Here is a 21,151-nt window from a genome sequence, read left to right on the forward strand (position 1 = left end):
CCAACCTGAGTAAAACGTTACTGAAAACCTAGAGCTTCATGAATCACTAAATCACATATTGCACCTTTAAATAATCCTTCTTATCAAATACAGAAACAAGAAAAAGGATAAAACAGGGACAAGAGAAGGAGATTATATCACCGTNGCAGGGGATGGAGGGGTGGAGGGGGTGGGGAGGCCTCCTCTAGTCAAATGAGAACAGGAATGTTACTGAGAAGGCTGAACCTCAGATACTAAACTACTGTTTAAATATTCCTTATATTCCAATTATGAGATTCAATACAAAAATAGAGATATCTACTGAGTTTTGCCTGTGGAAGCATAATTCAGAAAAGGCACATGTTCAAATAGAAAACCCAGGCAGAAGAGGCACCGCGTACCCCTCCCGACATGATAATCATCCACAATTACGTATTTTCCATCAGCTAGATTCCAAGATACAGTAGGTAAAAATAGATCTCTGATACTTAAAATATATTCAACCCAACACAATCCTGGCTTTAGCATGTGAATCATATAAAATAGTCTTTTTTAAAAAGAATCTGTTTTGAAAAAGAAAAAAAAAAATCATAGCTCACTTTTCCTGGTGTTCCGTAATTCTCAAGGAAAAAAAAAAAGTGAACTCATCCCATTGGTAATCAGGAATGTAGTTGATTCACTCAACACCCATCCACAGCCCCTGACAGCCCCAACTTCTCATCTGTCATGTTCTACATGTGCAGCTTCACACCCTGAAATTAGTTCTAACAAAACAGAACAAAGAATAAGATATTAGACATATAAAAACATGTCGACATCGGGGCATTTTCCTTTGCTGTGGGTGTGACGGTCCGGTTCACTCCAGAAAGGTTTTACTTTGGAACTAGGCGATGTAACCATTTGTCTTTCCAAACGCAGTCACTGGTGCAAGGTTTTCATAGATTGTCATGGCAGTTGTGTTCTGGTAGATGAGATCTACTTTTGAGTCCTTCTGGGATCTGATGATATCCAAAACACACTGGTTGAGGAAAACATACTGGTCCTGTTAGAAAAGTAAAAAGAGAAAGCAAATGAGCAGAGGTCCCAGAGATTAGCGCCCAAGGTTATTTTCAGATTACCACCTCTCCCCCCAACCCATTAACCCCACAATGAACAAGGCCAACAAGATTTTCTTGGTTAGTGAGCATGTGCAGTATAAGGAATAAATTGTGATTCTCAACAAAGGAGACAGGTTAAGGGGGATCATCTGGGTAGAGATAGATGGGTGGGGCCCACCCCCAGGCAAGCTTGTCAGACTGTGCAGGTAGCCATTAAAAAGAGGAAGAGGAAGGAGAGAGGTAAATACTAACAGAAAGAAATTCATAATGCTATAAGAGAAAAAAAATCATGGGTCAGCAATATATATAAAATAAAATCTAATTTAAAAATACTCCATGTGTCAATATCCAAAATATATTAAAAAACCTACACAAGTCAACATCGAAAAACCAATATGACTAGAAAATAGGCCGAGGAACTTAATAGACATTTTTCCAAAGAAGACATATAGATAGTCAACACACACATGAAAAGATGCTCAACATCACTCATCATCAGGGAAATACAAATCAAAACCACCATGAGGTATTACCTCACACCTGTCAGAATGGATAGTATCAAAAAGACAAAAAACAAGTGTTGACGAGGATGTAGAGAAAAGGGAACCCGTGTGTACTGTTAGTGGGAATATAAATTGGTACAGCCACTGTGGAAAACAATATGAAGCTTCCTCAAAAAATTAAAAATAGAAATACAATTGTAAGCCAGTAAGTCCACTGCTGGGTATTTATCCAAAGAAAACAAAACACTAATTGAAAAATATATATGAGAGGGCACCTGAGTGGCTCAGTCCGTTGAGCATCCAACTTCAGCTCAGGTCAGATCTCACGGTTCGTGGGTTCGAGCCCCACATCAGGCTCCACGCTGACAGCTCAGAGCCTGGAGCCTGTTTCAGATCTGTGTCTCCCTCTCTCTCTGCCCCTCCCCCACTCATGCTCTGCCTGTCTCAAAAATAAATAAACTATTAAAAAAAAAAGAAAAATATATATGAACCCCTATGTTTGTTGCAGTATTATTTACAGTAGCCAAGATATGGAAGCAACCCAAGCATCCATCAATAGATAAATAGATAAAAAAGATGTGGTATAAATATACAATAGAATATTACTGAGCCATAAAAAAGAATGAGATCTTGCATTTGTGACAACATGGATGGATGGATATAAAGGGTATTATGCTAAGTAAAGTAAGTCAGACAGAAAAAGATAAATACCATATGATTTCACTTATGCATAGAATCTAAAAATCAAAACAAACAAAAAAACAGAAACAGACTCATAAATACAGAGAACTGGTAGTTACCAGATGTCAGGGGAGGGGAGGCGGGGCAAAATGGGAGGAGGGGAGTAGGAGGTAGAGGCTTCTAGTTATGGGATGAATAAGTCATGGGGATGAAAGGTACAGCATACAGAATATAGTCAATGGTATTGTAATAACCTTGTGTGGTAACAGATTGTAGTTACGTTTATGATGAACAGAACATAACATATGGACTTGTTGAATCACTCAGTTGTACACCTGCAACTAATGTAACATTGCCTGTCAACTGTACTCAGTTTTTTTAAAGAGCACTGGCCATTTAAAAAAAAGACAATACTGTGTGTGTGTGTGTGTGTGTGTGTGTGTGTACACGTGTTTTTCACAGATATATATAAAGAAACCTATAGTGATATACACAACTGTAAGCATTGGCTACCTCTAGGAAAGAGAAAGTGAAAGAGAAAAATATATTCTATATAATCCTGTTTTGTTAGATGTCTTAATATGAACAAGTTTACATTATTATCAAACTATAAAAAAAAAGGAGCAAGAAAAGAATTTGTGGGCAGGTATAAGATTTCTGTGTTTCTCAAAGGAAATAAAAGATTAAGTCCTACTCTACATAATTATAGCAGAAAAAAGAAAATCTCTTCTGACCAACACATGAAGAGTAAACTCCACTCCTTCTCCTACAACCATGCTGCTCACCCCAAAGCACACGATGTACCCAGGCCTCCAGAACATTCCCTGCTAGACTCAGAAACACAGCACATATTCATGGAGTTCTAAATTGGTACAGGGCGACAGCCTGATACAAAATTAATATTCTGCTCTCATCCCGGTCGAGGCACATTCCTTCCCACAGCATTGAAGAAGGCTATTTCTCAATATATTTGTTGAGACCATGACTTGAAAACAATGTGTATCAGGAACATTTCAGGGAAAGCCGAATCCAATGTGTCTTCCCCAACTGACATTGTGGATATGAAGCATGCAGTTTCTCAGTTGGCCAGCCATCTCTCTGTGACCATGATCATTGAGGTTCTTTTACATTCACAGGGCTGGGTCAGGATACACTGCTGTATGAACATTATGCTATTTCATTCACATTGTTAACATCTGAGAAGTCCGTTTCATCAGCTTAGTTTAAGGATGGTCAGACCTCCTCAGAAACAAAGTGTGACGATACGAGTTTTAAGAGTTTAAAACCCAGAAGCCGAAGTTCAGAGAGCTGCTAAGATTATTTGAGGAGCTAGTGGCCACAAGGTAAGGAATCCTGATATTATCTCAGTGTGTACTGTTCCATTGCTGATAGCAGTACCACCATATCAGATAATTCAATTGCAGATAAGGATCTGAAAGAAATCCACTGTTACCTCACAGCCCAGAGCCAGAAAGACCCAGAAGGGTGAAATGTTTCAACACAAGTAGGTGACATGATACAGCCTTCTGTAGGCAGACTGCCAAACACAGAGCTCGCCCTCACCTCTGTTTGCACCATTAAAGGCCTGTGCATTCGAAGGTCGTACACAATCCCGTATACATCCACAGTGTTCTCATTCTCTATCTGGTAGATAAGACGATCAATGGCAATGAACGTGCCTGTCCTTCCAACCCCGGCACTGAAGAAAAAAAAGACATGAGCACATCACCATGGGTTACCTCTAACATAAAATGTTCAAATGTCCCCATTTGTGTGTATATCTTGCTCCCCTCCACTATCAATGCCCAATATCATTAAACATTTGCTCACCTAAAACCTCAGCAAATTGGGTTACACTAGCTTGAGACTAGGGCCCAAACCCTAAAGTTCATTTTGAGTCAAATACCACAAATTAAACATCTTACTAGAGCTGCTTGAATCTCAGTTCCATTCAAGTTGCTACCATAACCTAGGATCACAAGTTTCATCAATTTGTTCTCCACAGATCAACAAAACCCCTCTTTTCATCTTTCCTAAATTAATTCCTTTAGCCTAAAAGCTAGCTAGTTGTCTTATTGTTCTAGAGCAGGAAGTGGGGGCAAATTTTTTCTGTAAAGGACCAGATAGAAAAATTAGCTTTGCAGACTAAATGGTCTCTTTCTGCCATTATAGCATGAAAGTAACCATAGACAATATGTAAACAAATGGGCATGGCTCTGTTCCAATAAAACTTTATTTATAAAGGGATTGTGGTTAATAGTTTCACAGGTGTATACTTGCCCCCAAACTCATGAAGTTGTATACATTAATTTATGTGCAGTTTTTGTATGCCAAAAAAAATTGTTTTAAATAAATCAATAAAGAAACGAAAACTATGATTTTCAACTTCATTAAGTAACAAGCCAAAATGCTGAATGGAGAAAGCAGGTTGCAGAAAGATGTATATACATCATAAAATCTGGTAAAAGTTTAAAGCTATATAAAACCACAAATATACATATGAATGCATTACAATATAAAAGCATGCAAGGGAATGATTCAGATCAACTTTAGGACCAAGTTTAACTGTGTAAGGACACTGATAAGTAGTGACTTTATATCTGGACATTATTATTAACAAAAAGAAACATACATGGCCTCATGCTATAGTTTATTAGATTGTTACTACTCTACATTTTTGAAAGGTTGAAATATTTTATAAGAAAATGTTATAGGGCACCTGGGTGGCTCAGTTGGTTCAGCGTCTGACCTTTGATCTTAGCTTCTGTCACCATCTCACGGTACGTGAGTTCGAGCCCCGTGTCAGGCTCTCAGCTGATAGTGTAGAACCTGCATGGAATTCTGTCTCTCCCTCTCTATCCCACCACCTCTCTCTCTCTCAAAATAAATAAATAAACTTAATAAAGTGTTATAAGTAGATATAAATTAGAATATATTATAGTTTAAAAAAAAAAAACCCAGGCAACCTACCAGATCTGGCCCGTGGTTATAGTTTGCCAACCCCTGTTCTAAAGCTTCAGGGCTTAGGGAGTAAGTCCATGGTCCCTTATCCAAGCCTTTCTTAAATTTCCAAATGCCTATTGCACTCCCTCTTACACCTTGCTCTTCTAAAGTGTCCACATTTATTATGACATTTGAAATCGGTCACACGTGGAGCACCATCTGCATACCTGCAATGCACCAGAATGGGAGACTCAGGGGGACTCTGCTTCATGTAGTCACGGACAAGGTACCGAAAATTGATAAGCAGGTCAGTGGTATCAGGAACGCCATGGTCTGGCCAGGAGGTGAAATGAAACTGTCGCAGAGGGTGACTCTCACTTGTCTGGAGCTAAGAACCCAGAAAAAGAGAAGAGGGCAAGTGAGATGGAGCAGAATCTGGGGGCTGAGCTGCACGGGATGGCTGACAGGTAGCTAAAGAGGAGGGATTACAACTAAAAACTGCAAGGTTACATTGGTACAGCCGCTGAGAGAATGCTTGCACAGACTCTGACATGCTCCCCAAATCCCCACAATGTGCCCAGGAGGGAGGGTTATCATCCTCTTTAAAAGATTCTGGAAAGTGAACGGATTCCCCCCACTCAGCCCAGATGTAGTACCAGTGCCTCGTCCTCTGATCCTGAGTTCAGATCTTCCTTTCCCACTACAGGTGCCTGCCAGTAATGTTCTCAGAGTCTCACACCTTCTTAGAGCTTCATGAAGCCCCTCCCTGAGCCCACATGGGAAGGTCAGCAACAACAACAGAAAAAGAAATGAATTCTACTGATGCAATTCTGATCATCAGAGCCTTTGGGGCAAGAGCTTCCTCGCAGTCCACGTGCCTAACGGACAGTCTCGGGAAGCGGCAGGCAACTGGCAAGCACCAAGGGAAGATTTAGAATTGCAAGAGTTTGAGAAAAGACCCCTCCCCCAAAAAAGCATCTATTTCAACACCAGACAAAGAACAGTTATGTTATAACAGTTAGTTATGACACAGACTGGTTTCCTACCACAGACTGAAGCATGTACCTTTAATTATCAGAACTCCACCCGCGCTGGGCCACTGCTGCCCTGGATACAACTGTTCTCATTACATCCACCCCCGGCACTGACCTCACCCATATCTCCTTTATGACAGCTACCTTCAAAGCCTTTTTTTTTTTTTTTACTATAGATATGTTATAAAAGCAATGCATTCACATTGTTCAAAATATGGAGAAGAGTAGGGTGAAGGGCAGAGTAAGGGACAGGGTACTGGGAAGTCTCGTACACACAAAGGTGACATTCACAAATGTAACCAACAGTATTGATCCAAAAAAGGAAAGCAGCTATGTTGAGATAAGGAGAGGAAAGGGGAGTTCAGAACTTTCAGTATTGTATCTCTGTGGCGGGGCTAAGGGCCTCAGGGGGCAAAGGGGCTCAGGTTGCGGGTGGCAGTCAAAGGAAACTTTTAGTTCTATCTGTTGTCTTCCCATTTTTAAAAAGGAAAATAGATCTGCCACCACCCCCCACCCTCTGTGGCTGTGTCGGTTAAGTATCCAACTTCTGCTCAGGTTATGATCCCATGGTTCATGGGTTCAGGCCCCACATTGCACTCTGTGCTGACCTAGATAAAGCCTGCTTCGGATTCTGTGTCTCCCTCTCTCTGCCCTTCCCCTGCTTGCACTCTTTCTGTCTGTCTGTCTGTCTGTCTCTCCCTCTCAAAAATAAACATTATTGGGGGGCCTGGGGGGCTCAGGTGGTTAAGCATCTGACTTCAGCTCAGGTCATGATCTCACAGTTCGTGAGTTCGAGTCCCATGTTGGGCTCTGTGCTGACAGCTTGGAGCCTGGAGCCTGCTTCGGATTCTGTGTCTCCCTCTGTCTCTGCCCCTGCCCTGCTAGCACTTGGTCTCTCTCTTTCTCTATCTTTCAAAAATAAACATTTCTAAAAATTTATTTAAAAAATAAATACTACTATTTAAAAAAGAAAAATAGAGGGGCGCCTGGGTGGCTTAGTCGGTTAAGCGTCCGACTTTCGCTTAGGTCATGATCTCGCGGTTCATGGGTTCGAGCCCCGCGTCGGGCTCTGTGCTGACTGCCAGCTCAGAGCCTGGAGCCTGTTTCAGTCTGTGACTCCCTCTCTCTCTGACCCTCCCCTGCTCACGCTGTCTCTCTCTCTCTCCTAGAAATTTAAAAAAAAAAACAAAACAAAACAAAAAAAAAACATTAAAAAAAAAGAAAAATAGATTCGTGCATGATTTCCCTCCACAAAAGTGAACCCCAAGCAGTGAAAGCAACAGAGGATAATCCAATCTTGTTTTCAATGGATGAAATCTATAGAAATACATATATTTTAAGGGTTTCTCAACCATTATTATCAATGTGTGATAATAGCTTTGACAGCCTCTCCAAAGGACGAGTTGAAATGTTAACTGAAGCCAGGACATCTGAGACACAGCCAATCAGTAAAGAATTAATACTTCTGTGTCCATGACTTACGGGATCTTCAGGGATAATTCTCGTAAACTACAACCTAACCTACCAGCACCCCCATAAAAGTCAACAACACTGAATGTATAGTTCCAGGCTTTTCCTCTGTGCACTATTCACAATAGGTATAAAATTCTGTCTCCTGGTATGTTTCACTTAATTGCATTCTTGCGTCTCCTCATGATAATTATGCAGTCTACACAGCCATCATTTCTAATAGCTAAATAATGGTATACTGCTAGATAACCTATAGTTTAGTTATCCATCCTCCAAAAGCTAGATATTTGCACAGGTTCCAAATTTTCCTCCATTACAAATAACTCTTGAGATTCTTCTTTGTGAATAAGAAGCCCTGTCCTATACTTCAGATCATTGCTTTAAGACAGAGTCTCAAACTTGCAACCACCAGATCAATGAAGAGTGGTCAGTTTTATAAATGCATTAAACTGCAGGAAGGTTATACCGATTTGAATGCCCACCAAAAGATATCAATGTTGCTTCATTGTCTCTAAACACCCTTAAGAAAAAGGACAGGGGCACCTGGGTGACTCAGTGGATTAAGCATCTGGCTCTTGATTTCCCTCAGGTCATGATCTCACAGTTCATGAGAGCCGCACATCGGGCTCTGTGCTGAAAGCGTGGATGGAGCCTGCTTCGGATTCTCTCTCTCCCTCTCTCTGCCCCTCCCCCAATCATGTTCACTCACTCTCTCAATATAAATAAATAAACTTAAAAAAAAGAAGAAGAAAAAGGACACAAAATCTGCCTAAACAAAGTAATTGGATTTTTAAAATAACTTTTGGGGGTAAGGGCCATGTGTATATGCCGTGAAATCCAATTAATGTAACTGCTCTCATAAACTGCTCCCAAGGCAAACGCCATTCTTGGTAACACAGTTGCAACTAAATAACCCAAAAGGGTCTTGATTGTAGCAAAAACTCATGAGCAAGTCACCTGAAAACAGAAGGAACAGTTACTGTTGCTGAGCCATGCTCTTATGATCCGTTTCATTCAGGAATATCTTATGGAAAAAATAAAGAAAAGAAAAGAAAAGAAAAAAAGGTAGGAAGTAGGGAAAGGAAAGGAAAGAAAAGGAAAGGGAAAGGGAAAGGGAAAGGGAAAGGGAAAGGGAAAGGGAAAGGAAAAGGAAAGGAAGAGAAAGAAAAAGAAACAGACTGATAAATAGAGCAAATGGGTGTTTGCCATAGGGAAAGTGGGTCAGGGGATGGGTGAAATAGGTGAAGAGGACTGAGAGGTACAAACTTCCAGTTATAAAATAAATAAGTCACTGGGATGAAAAGTAGAGTGTAGGGAATATAGTCAATAATACTGTAATAACACCATACAGTGACAGATAGTGACTCTACTTATCATGGTGAGCACTGGGTAACATATGTAACTGTTGGCTCACTGTGTTGTACACTTGCAACTAATATATGTCATCTATACTTCAATGAGAAGAAAAAAATAACATAAAATTCCTCTTAATAAAGTAAAACTAAAGAGTTGACTCAGAGTGTAGACAGTTTATTCTGTAAAAAGAGAGCAAAAGTATTTTTCTGATGCATTTAAAGAACATATCGGTTAATATCAACCTAAAAAGTATCACCCCAAAATTAATACATAATCATCTTTTCTGAGACCTATCCATGCATCTTGGTCTCTTACTTACATTTTTCACTGTGAAGTCTCTGATGGTCCACTGTGGAAGAACAATTTCTGATGTCATTGCCACAGTTATGTCCCCATAGTCCTGAGCTTGCTTGGAGGGCCAGTATTCCTCACATTTGGTCTAGAATAAAATTGCATTAAAAAAAATTGGGTCACATCATCTATCATCACTAAAGCCTCACAAGGGAGACCAGATATTGAAAACTGGCATCAGAGGCTGGATCAGCAGCACCTTAGTTGGGTTCTGTTTGACTCCCAAAATTGTTTTCTAACTTACAATTATTGCCAACTCTTTTAAAATTGGGAGGTTTCTCATAAAAATGCAGACTTCTGTCTTCTCTTGAAAAATCAGAAGATCTGGCCGACACTGAGCCCCAATTTCTGCATGAAAATGGATTTAGAGCAGAACAGCCATTGTCCCTTCTCTGAGGACACAGTCTCAGCTGGCTCCACTTGGCTCCTGCAACAGCCCGGCCATTACTGTTCACTGAACTAAATTCAGCAGTCAGGCCATTACTGTTCACTGAGCTAAATTCAGGCTGACCCATAACCCCTTGCAGCCAGAAAAAATGAGGACTTTGCCCAATACTTTTAGATCCATGCTAATTACAATACAAATACAGACACCGATAAAGAGAATCAAATTAAATCATTCTGGGTCTTTGATTTTCATTAAGTTGGTGGGCAGATGTGAACAGAAATAAAATCAGGAAACATCTGCTCTCCAAGAATATCTGAATCCCCAAATTTCTCTCTCTCTCTCTCTCTCTCTCTCTCACACACACACACACACACACACACACACACTCTCTCCCACTCTCTCTCTCCCTTCCCACCCCATTTTGGAGGCCTACTCTACTGCAGGTGGCTTCCAAACCTATTAACTAACTCACCTGGGTGGTCTGCTTTGCTTTAAAAACAGATGCCCAGGCCCCACCTCCAGAGCTTCTGACTCTGGCCGGGGACCTGTATGTTTTAGAAGATGCCAGTTTCTAGACCATTGGTCCCAGGAAGAACACATGTCTTAGACACAGAATGACATAGAGCTGACACTCAGCTCGGCCTCTTCCCAGCTGGGTTTCTGTTGCCACCTTGTAGGCAAGTTCTTACACTCTCTGAGCCTCAGTTTTCCCATCTATACAATAATTACACAGGAGGGCAGTCATAGGAAGGAAATAACATAAATGGAGTATCTATTTATGGCTCCCTTCCCTTTTCATCCAGAGTCAGTAAATCCACTTCCCTCCTGACTACGACAAACAAGGGCCCACCTAAATTCATCTTCTTCACGTTCTCCATTAATTTAATTATGTTATTTTCATTTGTCTAACAGATATTTACAAGAATGTTCCATGTGCAAGGCCTGGGCTCAATAGCACCATAAAGTTTATCCTCCTTCATAAACAAAGTTCTTTTGTTTGCATAACAGCCTATTCTCCAGATGCAAGGAAGTGGTGGAACTCGAGCTTCTATACCACAAGCAATGTGAAGATGGGAACCACTTTTTACCGTTCTTTGTAAATTTTCCCTCCCCCAACCCCAGCCCCTAGGTGAGCACCTTACACATGTTTGGGGCAGGATAAACATAAATTAAAGTTAAATAAAGAACATTAAAAGAAGTTTCGGGGTACCTGGGTGGCTCAGTCCGTTAAGCATCCAACTCTTGAGTTTGGCTGAGGTCATGATCTCATACTTCATGAGACTGAGCCCCATGTCAGGCTCTGGGCTGACAGTGCACAGCCGGCTTGGGATTCTCTCTCTCTGCCCTTCCCCATGCTCACACACTCTCTCAAAACACATAAACTTAAAAAATATTTTTTAAAGAGGTTTCATTGGGTTCCCACAATCACCTGGGCAGAGCCACTCCAAGAGTGCACCCCGGAGCAGCAGAAGCAGCAGCACCAAGAACTGTCCAAAGCCCAGTTCTGGGAATCCCAGCCCAGACCTCCTGAACTAGGAGCTCTGGTGGCGGAACCACCATCCAGGGGATTCTGATGGATGTTAAGTTCTGAGAAGCACTGGCCTCGGGAGTAAACTCCTATTCCTTAAGTAACAACCCCACAGGAAAATATTCCCTGAGCAACATTAAGGTCCTATGCCTTGGGCCCAGAATTTCTGAAGTCAGCCCTGTCTTTCAGTTCTCCTTAGATGCATTTATGGAGACATGGGATTTTATTATGAGAAATCTTATCATTGGTGGAAGGAGCTGGAGGGTTTCAGGCCATCATGGGGGAGAGGGGACTGCTGAGGTTTATCTGGGGAAAAGTCTGAGATTTGGGGTAAAGTAAGGGTTCCAGGACTAAAAATTGGGTTGGCTCACCGAGTTGGTCAAATCTGATGAACAGGCGAGTTGCTTAGAGACACAGAGCTGAGAGAGCTGGAGCTGTTCCTGCTCTGGACTCTGCACTGAGCAAAGCTCAGGAGCTTTGCACTGAGCTACCCCAACTCCTGTTACTTGTAACTCCAGTGCAGCAACCTCATGAATATTTATCCACAAAAGAAGGTAATGATAAAATGCTTTTTTGTTTGGGGCGCCCAGGTGGCTCAGGTGGTTGATCATCCGACTCTTGGTGTCACCTCAGGTCATGATCTGGTGAGTTCGAGCCCCACATGGGGCTCTAAGCTGTCAGCATGGAGCCTGCCTGGGTTTCTCTCTCTCTCTCTCTCTGCCCCTCCCCCATTTGTGCTGTCTCTGTCTCTCTCAAAATAAGTGAATAAACTTAAAAAATTTTTTTTTGTTTAAATTGATTTTTAAACTTTTCTCTTAGAAGAGAAAAAGACAGAAAATGAGTTTCTAACAGTAGAGGTGCTGATGTTTGGGGATGTTTTCTTTAAAAAAAAAACAACAACTCCTTAAGACACCCTTTCATCAGGGCACCTGGGTGGCACAGCTGGCTAAATGTCCGACTTCGATTCAGGTCATGATCTCACAGTCCATGAGTTCGAGCCCCACATCGGACTCTGTGCTGACAGCTCAGAGCCTGGAGCCTGCTTCAGATTCTGTGTCTCCCTTTCTCTCTGTCCCTGCCCCGCTCGTGCTCTCTCTCTCTCTCTCTCTCAAAAACTAAACAAACATTAAAAAAAAGTTTTATAAAGATACCCTCTCACCACAGCCCAAATTAATTAATTCTTAAATTTAATTTAATAATTTAAACCAAAAATACTTACCCTTCCCTGTTCAACACATTTGGTCAACATAACAATGGCATATACATTTTTCTCCCAAACCATACGCCAAAAATCTTTCAGAGTGTTGGGTAAAGGCCCTTGTGTGGCAATAAATTCTTTCTTGGAATGGTAGCCCTAAAACATGGAAAGCGACATAAATTCAGCATCAGAGAAACAAAGGGGAGCCCTGAAGATTTCATCCTTACAAGCCATGTCATGGGAACATCCCCTTACTTACAGGCATGTAGTTGGCATTGATGTAGTCGTCAGTTGAATGGGCCTGAACAGAAAGCTTGACACGGGAAATATCATCTATGACGTTAAGAGAAAAAAGGATCCCATTAGAAGCATGTTTGAGGAGAACTGCATATAAGAGAGCAAAGTACAAAATGGCGACACATCCTGAGGGTGTGCTGCAGGGTGTTTTATAGAAAATGAGATGACCTTGCTTGGTCCTCACGTTCGCCTCTGTGACCAGCACAGAGAAGTCAGGTAATTACCTGGCAAAGCTAGTAAGTGGCAGAGCCAGGATTCGAACTCGGGCAGCGTGGCACTGGGGGTCAAGCTCCTAACTACACCAGACCACCTTCTGAGACAACACAAACCCACTACTATTAGCATCCTTGGGTGTGTGCCATGAGCCAGGGAGTGCACTGAGCAATTTTATTTATTCCTCAAAACTATTCTACCAGCTTGTGTGCCCATTTTACAAATGAGGACACTGAGGGTCAGGGAGATTAAGTGACTTCTCCCAGCACTGATGTCTAGTCAAGCGCAGTCAGAATTCAAATCTAGTACCCTTTCCACCATGGCAGGGTAAACACCCAAATCTGTATACTTTATCTTCATAGAAATGTTAGTACAACAAGACAGTACCAAATTCCAGAATAAACTGAATGTGTAAGACTATTATGGGCGGAAAGATCTAAAACACAAACATTCTCATGTTTTCCAAATACTAGCATCTCAAAACCATACACACTTGTCCAACTCAAGAGATGAAATAATAACTTGAGAATTTCAAACGTCAGGGGGAGTCGGCAGCAACATCACGTGTCTCCCGGTCTTTGACTATATACTATCTCGTGCTCCTCTTGGGCAAAATAATATGACAGTTCCAAGCTCGGTTACCAACATGACTCGCAGCCTGGAACTTTCCCAATAAAAACAGTACCCGAACTCTGGATCTGAAAACCTCTGCAGCAATCACAAGATCAGGCCTGTGGTCCTGGGTTAACCCAAGAAGGGCGGGATGGAGGCAAAACCCACCAGCCTGTTTTCCAAAGCGTTTTTCCTTGAACAAGGATCAATGTCTGCTGTTAATACAAAGGGGCTGGGGGGGGTGGGGGGGGGCGTGGACAGAGCAGCAGGGAGATGAAGAGAAAAGCGCAGGAGCTAAAAAAACATCCTGAATCTAAGCAGAAGTTAATGTTTTAGGCCAGGAAAGAAAAACACAGATTCAAATATTAAAAAAAAAAAAAAAAAAAAAAGCCCCTAAATCNTGGAATCGACTGATACTTCTTTGTGCCCGAATTCCCATCCGAAAGAGAGACCTGCAAAGAACTTTTCTGTGAAGGAGGGTTTACATTTCATCATAACGGATGATGTTATAAATAATTCTTATTTTAAACCCAATTTGTCATTAGCCCCATGCATTAGGCAGATACTGTTAATTCTCAAAATGCGAATTCAAATGCAGTTCATATTTAGCTGTGGGATGCATGCAGCCAACCAGAGACGTGTCAGACAAGCAGAAAGCATTACTCCCTGCCAGTCATGCTCTGACCCCCTTCCTTTCCAGAACTACGTTAGAAGAAATAAAGGGGCTTTGAGATAGACTCTAGCCTTTTCCCTGAAAGACACGAGACACCTAATCCAGAGCCTGCCTTGCCTGCCACAGGCCCCTGTGTGACTTCGGACAAATCACCTGGCTACCCTGTGCCTCACTTTCCTCATCTGCAAAATGAATATGGTACCACCTACTTCGTGAGGTTCTCTCGAGGCCTGCCTTCAAAGGAATAGGCCTAAATACAGGGCTTAGCACACGGCAGGTGACTCTGAATAATTGCGGAGGTGGCCAGTATCTTGATCCCACTCCCCTCCACTGAGAGAGGGGCGATGGCCAGGGACAGACAAAAGGGAAGATCATGTGGAAAAAGCAACTCACACGGCAGGACGTTATTATAGCGATTCTTTCCTCTGTTCTCGGCCAGTTCCGCTGTATATTTAGGTAGACTAATTCCAACAAGCTTCAGATCCTGAAAACAAAACAAGTGAGTTGTCCATTTAGTTAGCGTCCGGATGTTATTTACACCAAGCACAGCATACGATCGAACAAAGTGGGAAGGCAGAGGTGTTCTGAGTTAAAGACACGTTGAGGTCCTAACCCTCAGGACCGGAGAATGCAGCCTTATTTGTCATCGAAATAAGATGAGGTCATACTGGATGGGGGGCGGGGGGGGGCCTTAATCCATCAGGACTGATGTCCTTTGGCCACGCTGAGGTGAAGGCAGGCATAGGAGTCAGGCTGAAGCCGGGCAGGAGCCTCTTCTAGAGGCTTTCGAGGCAGCTCAGCCCTAACAACACCTTGATTTGGGTCCGCTGGCCTCCAGAACTGAGAGAAGGATCTGCTGCTATTTTAGTGCTCTGTGACCGCAGCTCTTGGAAACTAATGCAGAGGTTAAAATAAAAGAAAAAGGATAATCCTTGCCTTCCAGGCGCTTACATCCCCAGGAGAGGGGTGCAGGCAGAAATAACTAACATTGGGGCGCCTGGGTGGCTCAGTCGGTCAAGTGTCTGACTTCAGCTCAGGTCATGACTTCGTGGTTTGCGTGTTCAAGCCTCGCATGGGGCTCTGTGCTGACAGCTTGGAACCTGGAGCCTGCTTCTGATTCTGTGCCTCCCTCTCTCTGCCTCCCTCTCTCTCTTTCAAAAATAAATAAACAATAAAAAAAGGTTTTTTTAATTTAAAAATAATTCACAGTACAACAAGGCAGAATTAAATAAACACTGCAAACCAGTGATGGGCACCATGTCACAGATGAAACAGGTAAAAAGAGACAGAATTTAAGTCCTCCTGAGCTGTGCTTTGAGTTGCATATAGGTTGAATGGTGGCCTCAAAAAAGCCAGAACCCCATCCTAATTCCTACAACCTGTGGATGTGACCTTATTTTGGAAAGGAGTCATTGCAGATGTATTCAAGTTGAGAATCTGGAGGTGAGATTATCTTGGATTATGTGGGTGGGTCTTAAACCCAACAAGTGTCCTTACACACGAAACACCCAGAAGGAAGCCATGGGGAGGAGGGGGAGGCCACAGAGAGCAAAGTGATGCAGCCCTAAGCCATGGAATGCCTGGAGCCCTCAAATTGGAAGAGGCAGCTTCTCCCTCAGAGATCTGGTCCCAAGGGACCACTGCCCTTGCTGACACCTTGACTTTGAACTTACTATAGCCTCCAGAACTGCAAGACAATAAATTTCTGTTGTTTCAAACCACCAGTTTGTGGTGATTTGTTATGGCAGCCACAGGAAACCAATGCAAAGAGGGCGTAGATCCAATAAAGGCAGAGACCACAGCAGCGTGGCCCAGGGAAGGCAAGTGTGCACGGCCAAGCAGCTGCAGCGAGAAAGCACATGGGGACCGACACGGAGAAACTCTTTCTGCAGGAATTCACAGAATTCTCAGGAATCAATGTCGGCCACACAGCAGTCAAGCTCCAGCCCCAAAATGCCAGCCCAGACAGCTTCCTAATCACCCCAGTTAACAGCCCATGGACTTGAACTTGAATGCCTAGTTTCTCTCTCGCTCTAATTTTCATTCATCAACAAGATTAAACACACAAACCACTAGAAGCGAGGGTACATCTAAGTGCTCACAGCCCACAGGGCCACAGTGGGACCCAGGGTACCTGCCGAAGCTCCTCTCCCCTCTAAGAGGGCCGCCTCTTACCCAGCGCTTCCCCACGCAACAAAAACAGGTGGCTTTACAACTTTCTGGAGAAACATAAAGCAGTTAAAAATACATTATTTACAAGCACGTACTTCATATTCTTCTGCAAACCCACAGTTGGAGTCCGCTTGCTGTTTCTTAAAGTAGGCTTCAAAATTCTCCACTCTGATTAACTTTGATCTAAGAAAATAAAAACAACTTATTAGGACTTTTTTACCTCCAGTAAAGTTTGTGCTCAAAACAGAAAAATACAAGTTATTAAAAAATTAAAGAGGCTACTCACTTTTTAGGTCTTAAGCATAGAAAGGGAAAGAAAAAAATAAGCAATTAGAAACGCTGACTCGATCATGACTCTAGAATTCATAGTAAACATCTTCCCAAAGGAACAAAACCAGAGTATAATGGCGGGAGGGCATATCACTATAATGTTATTTACAAAACACTGAAACGTGAATCAGGAAATCTCACTTCCAGCTGTCATGTGACTGACTGGCTTTTTGACTTTGCACAACCCATTTTGATAACCCGTTTATTTGTTCTTAAAAATCACTAAATATGAGGGGTGCCTGAGTGGCTCAGTCAGCTAAGTGTCTGACTCTTGATATCCGGTCAGGTCACGATCTCAGGGTTGTGAGATAGAGTCCTGGCATCAGGCTCTGCTCTAGGCATGAGCCTGCTTAAGATATTCTCATTCTCTCTCTCTCCCCCCTTTTCTCCCTCCCTTCCTTCTTCTCCTTCTGCCCCTCCCCCACCCTCACTCATGCTCTCAAAAGAAAATCACAAAATACATATTTATTGGTAGCATATGGAAGGTTCTACTTGCCATAGTACAATACAGCAAGGAACCAGACTAATAAACAGAGATTCCTTGCAGAAAAACAAAGCTAGCAAGAACTTCTGCATGATCATAGCCAAATGTGTCAATCAGGAAAGATGGCAGCAAGTTCCATCAAAAATTCACTAGGGGCGCCTGGGTGGCTTAGTCGGTTAAGCGTCCGACTTTCGCTTAGGTCATGATCTCGCGGTTCGTGGGTTCGAGCCCCGCGTCGGGCTCTGTGCTGTCAGCTCAGAGCCTGGAGCCTGTTTCAGTCTGTGACTCCCTCTCTCTCTGACCCTCCCCTGCTCATGCTGTCTCTCTCTCTCTCTCTCTCTCTCTCTCTCCTAGAAATAAATAAAAAAAAAAATTTAAAAAAAAAATTTAAAAAAAAAAAAAATTCACTAAAGGGGCACCTGGGTGGTTCAGTCAGTTAAGCATCCAACTCTTGGTTTCAGCTCAGGCCATGATCTCACGGTTCGTGATTTCAAGCCCCGCATCAGGCTCCATGCTGACAGTGCAGAGCCTGCTTGGGATTCTCTATCACTCTTCCTCTGCCCCTCCCCCACTCGCTTGCTTTCTCAAAATAAACAAACGTCAAAAAAATTGAAACAATGAAAAATAAAGTAAAATAAAAATTCTCTAGATAGTCACTGAGCAGGTTGGAGGATTAAATGTCTTAAAATAAAGTCATAACTCCAGAGACTTACTTAATTTGAGAAAAGGACAGTTCATTATTCTTCGCTTCTTTCCTGTTTTGAAAGAAACAAAGACCCATTAGACCAAGAAAGGGTAACTCTGTGTGTTTGCCCTTCAGTGTATCTACAAAATATCTTTTCCCTGAGCATTAGTTCATATCTGGTTAAATCCTGTTCACTAATACTAAGCTTCAATATATGCAGCAAACACTGATTGCAAATCTATGAAGTAACTCTCTTTCATACCATCCAAAAGTATGGAAGAATCTTGCTCCGGCAACTTTTAGGAAGATCTTTGGGGGAAAATACATTAGCAGCTGACCCACTGGTAAAGCCAGACTCATTTTTTTCAGGCTGTTTCTTGAGTGAGGCCTTTCTCATGAGTTAATGAAATAAATCAATAAATATATCCACTGTCGGTAGGTAGGTGGGGGCTGGCATTCTCCTGCATTGCTGACTAAACCCCATACTGGTGTTAAAAAACAAACAAACATAAAAACAAACATGTCTGGAGGGCACCTTGGCAGTACGTATCAAAACTAAAACCGCAATCCCAGTAACTGCCCACCTTGGAATGTAGCCTAAGGAAATAATCAGGAATGTGCCCCAAGATTACTGTGGCAAAAAACAACAACAACAACAAAAAAAAAACCCAACAAAGAACAAACCTGAAAACATCAGGAAAATGGGTTGAATAATTTCTGTACAATTGAATGCTCTTTAGCCACTTAAAATGAAGAAGATTTAAAGCTGTCCACAAAGTCTTAATAACACAGACTAGAAAACAATACACATAATATGATTCCACTTGTGTGTGAGTTTCACAATCCTATCAGTGTTCAGAGTGCTGTGATTTGTGCTGTGATTATGAATTATCCAGTTTCTTTGCTCTTCTGTATTTTTTTTTTTTTTTGCCAGAAGCATGGATAACTTTTACTTTCACAAGAAACAATAAAGCTGCTTTGGCCCCTCCCTCACAAAACATTTTTTTTTTTAATCGGCCTGTCAGCCCAACAGGGCAAGATGGCGGCAGAGCTGCATCAAGGAACTCTGAGCCAGAATGAAATTCCCTGGCTGGCAGCACTTAACAAGCAGGAGTGAAGCCCAGCTGATACACAGGCTTCAAATGCCACACAGACAGGAGAGGGAGCAATGAAGTGCAAACACCAAGTTCAAGTTCACTTCCACGCTTCCCACACTCAGCTTGTGTCTACTCAAGCAATGGGGCTTTCAAGACCTGCCTCCTAGAGCCCCGTGAGTAGGAGATTTGACGGAAGACACAAATCCAGGCGCACAGTAGGCTAGCAAAACAGAGTTGTTTTTCACTATTTAATTACCTCAAAGGGTAGTTGTACAGGTAACAATAATAGCGTACAGGGTATGCGAAATTGTTGAGCACCGTATTTATTTTATGCTCCACTGTGTCCCAAGTTAGGCCCTGTTTTTATCCATACCTCACAGACTACTGCAGACACTACGGTGAAGCTCCCTAACAGCTAGTCATCAGAGCATGTGTTCAAACTTAGCGCTAACCCTCAGATGAAATCTCTCAGGGCTCCTGGGTGGCTCAGTTGGCTAAGCGTCCAACTCTTGGTTTTGGTTCAAGTCATGATCTCACGGTTGGGGAGTTTGAGCCCTGCCTGGGATTCTTTCTCTGCCCCTCCTCCTCTCTCTCTGTCTCTCAAAATAAAAAAAAAGACTTTAAAACAAATTTTTTTCATGCAATCTCTTAACACCACAAAACTGACTTGTGAACCAGAGGGCACCATTCAAAAGGAGCACCGTACACTGTATGCAGTGTTTGCCACGACCTGAGGCCGTAGGGGGTTGAGATGAAGTACGACTGGCCAGACAGTGAAGAGTGTGGGTGATGGGGATGTGGGAGCTCATGACATGAGTCCTTCCAACTGTGTGAATGTATGAAATTTTCCATAGTAAAAAGCTCCTTTAAAAACTAGGGTATTATCGAGGAGCCTGGGTGGCTCAGTCAGTTAAGCATCCAACTTCGGCTCAGGTCATGATCTCACAGTTCGTGAGTTTGAGCCTCGCGTTGGGCTCTGTGCTGACAGCTAGCTCAGAGGCCGGAGCCCACTTTGGATTCTGTGTCTCCCTCTCTCTCTACCCCTCCCCTGCTCATGTCTGTCTCTCTCTCCTCTCCCAAAACTAAATAAACATTAAAAAAAAAAGTGGGGTATTATCATTAACATGATTAAGCAAGAGTCACCTTTTTTTCCTCCAGAAGATGAAGCCTCCCACAGCCACAATTACCAGGGCACCAAAGATGCACCCAAAAACTGCTCCACAGATGACACCTGAGAAAAGTCCAAATGGAAAGCATTTCAGAAGATGTTCACAAACACCCGGCCCAAAGTCCTCAAACCAGTGTGTGTGTGTGTGTGTGTGTGTGTGTGCGCGCGCGTGTGCATGTGTGTATGGGTTAAACACCTGTGGACATAAAGTTAGCCTGGGCATTTGGGAGCCAGGTCCCCCATCCCCCGTCTACCACTAACAGGCTGGTTTTGAGAAAGAAAATCAATGCTCCTCTCTCCTCAGTTTCCTCAACTGCAAACTTAGAGAACTGGGCCACCTGTGATTTTCAAGTTGTTCTGACCACTGATGCCTTTCTTCACATGAAATTGCATGCAGCAGCCCAATATATAAAATAGAAAATCAGGGGGCTCAGCCGGTTGAGCGTTCAACTTCGGCTCAGGTCATGATCTCGCAGTTCACGAGTTCAAGCTCTGTATCGGGCCCTCTGCTGTCAGCACAGAACCTGCTTCAGATCCTCTGTCCCCTTCCTTCTCTCTGACCCTCCCCCTTTTGCACATTCTCTCTCAAAAATAAACATTTAAAAAATAAATAAATAAAGTAGAAAACGAGGCAGAAACACTCTCGTGGAGGTCGGGTGGCAGTAGAGAGCATCGCAGGACTGGCCCTTGTTTGGTGGACTGACAACTGTTTAGAAACTATTGGACAAAATGTTCTGCGTGGTTCCTGCCACCTCTGACGTGGTGAGACTAACACCCATGTGTGAGCAGAAATGCCAACGCCTCTGTGCTCACATGACCTGAAACCCATTTGTTTATTGGGGAAGGCTGCAGGGACTCCCCACACTTGGCTTCTGGGACTTCTTTCCAAAGC

The 21,151-nt window shown here is 42.7% G+C and overlaps 1 protein-coding gene across 1 annotated transcript in view; it reads right to left on the reverse strand.

Annotated features, from left to right (window-relative positions):
* Positions 1-606: 606 nt before the first annotated feature.
* Positions 607-21,151, reverse strand: part of PTPRJ (protein tyrosine phosphatase receptor type J) — a 50,960-nt gene continuing 30,415 nt past the window's right edge. Inside the window, exons 13-22 of the mRNA XM_077767275.1 lie at positions 20,235-20,322; positions 18,023-18,064; positions 16,591-16,678; positions 14,717-14,807; positions 12,788-12,861; positions 12,550-12,684; positions 9,383-9,502; positions 5,431-5,591; positions 3,824-3,959; positions 607-1,021 (exon numbers count right to left, since the gene is read on the reverse strand). Coding sequence (XP_077623401.1) covers positions 863-1,021; positions 3,824-3,959; positions 5,431-5,591; positions 9,383-9,502; positions 12,550-12,684; positions 12,788-12,861; positions 14,717-14,807; positions 16,591-16,678; positions 18,023-18,064; positions 20,235-20,322 — 1,094 coding nt within the window. The 3' untranslated portion in view covers positions 607-862. The remainder of the gene's footprint in view (positions 1,022-3,823; positions 3,960-5,430; positions 5,592-9,382; positions 9,503-12,549; positions 12,685-12,787; positions 12,862-14,716; positions 14,808-16,590; positions 16,679-18,022; positions 18,065-20,234; positions 20,323-21,151) is intronic.

Source organism: Crocuta crocuta, unplaced genomic scaffold (assembly GCF_008692635.1).
Source record: "Crocuta crocuta isolate KB4526 unplaced genomic scaffold, BGI_CrCroc_1.0 scaffold330, whole genome shotgun sequence".
NCBI lineage: Eukaryota > Metazoa > Chordata > Mammalia > Carnivora > Hyaenidae > Crocuta > Crocuta crocuta.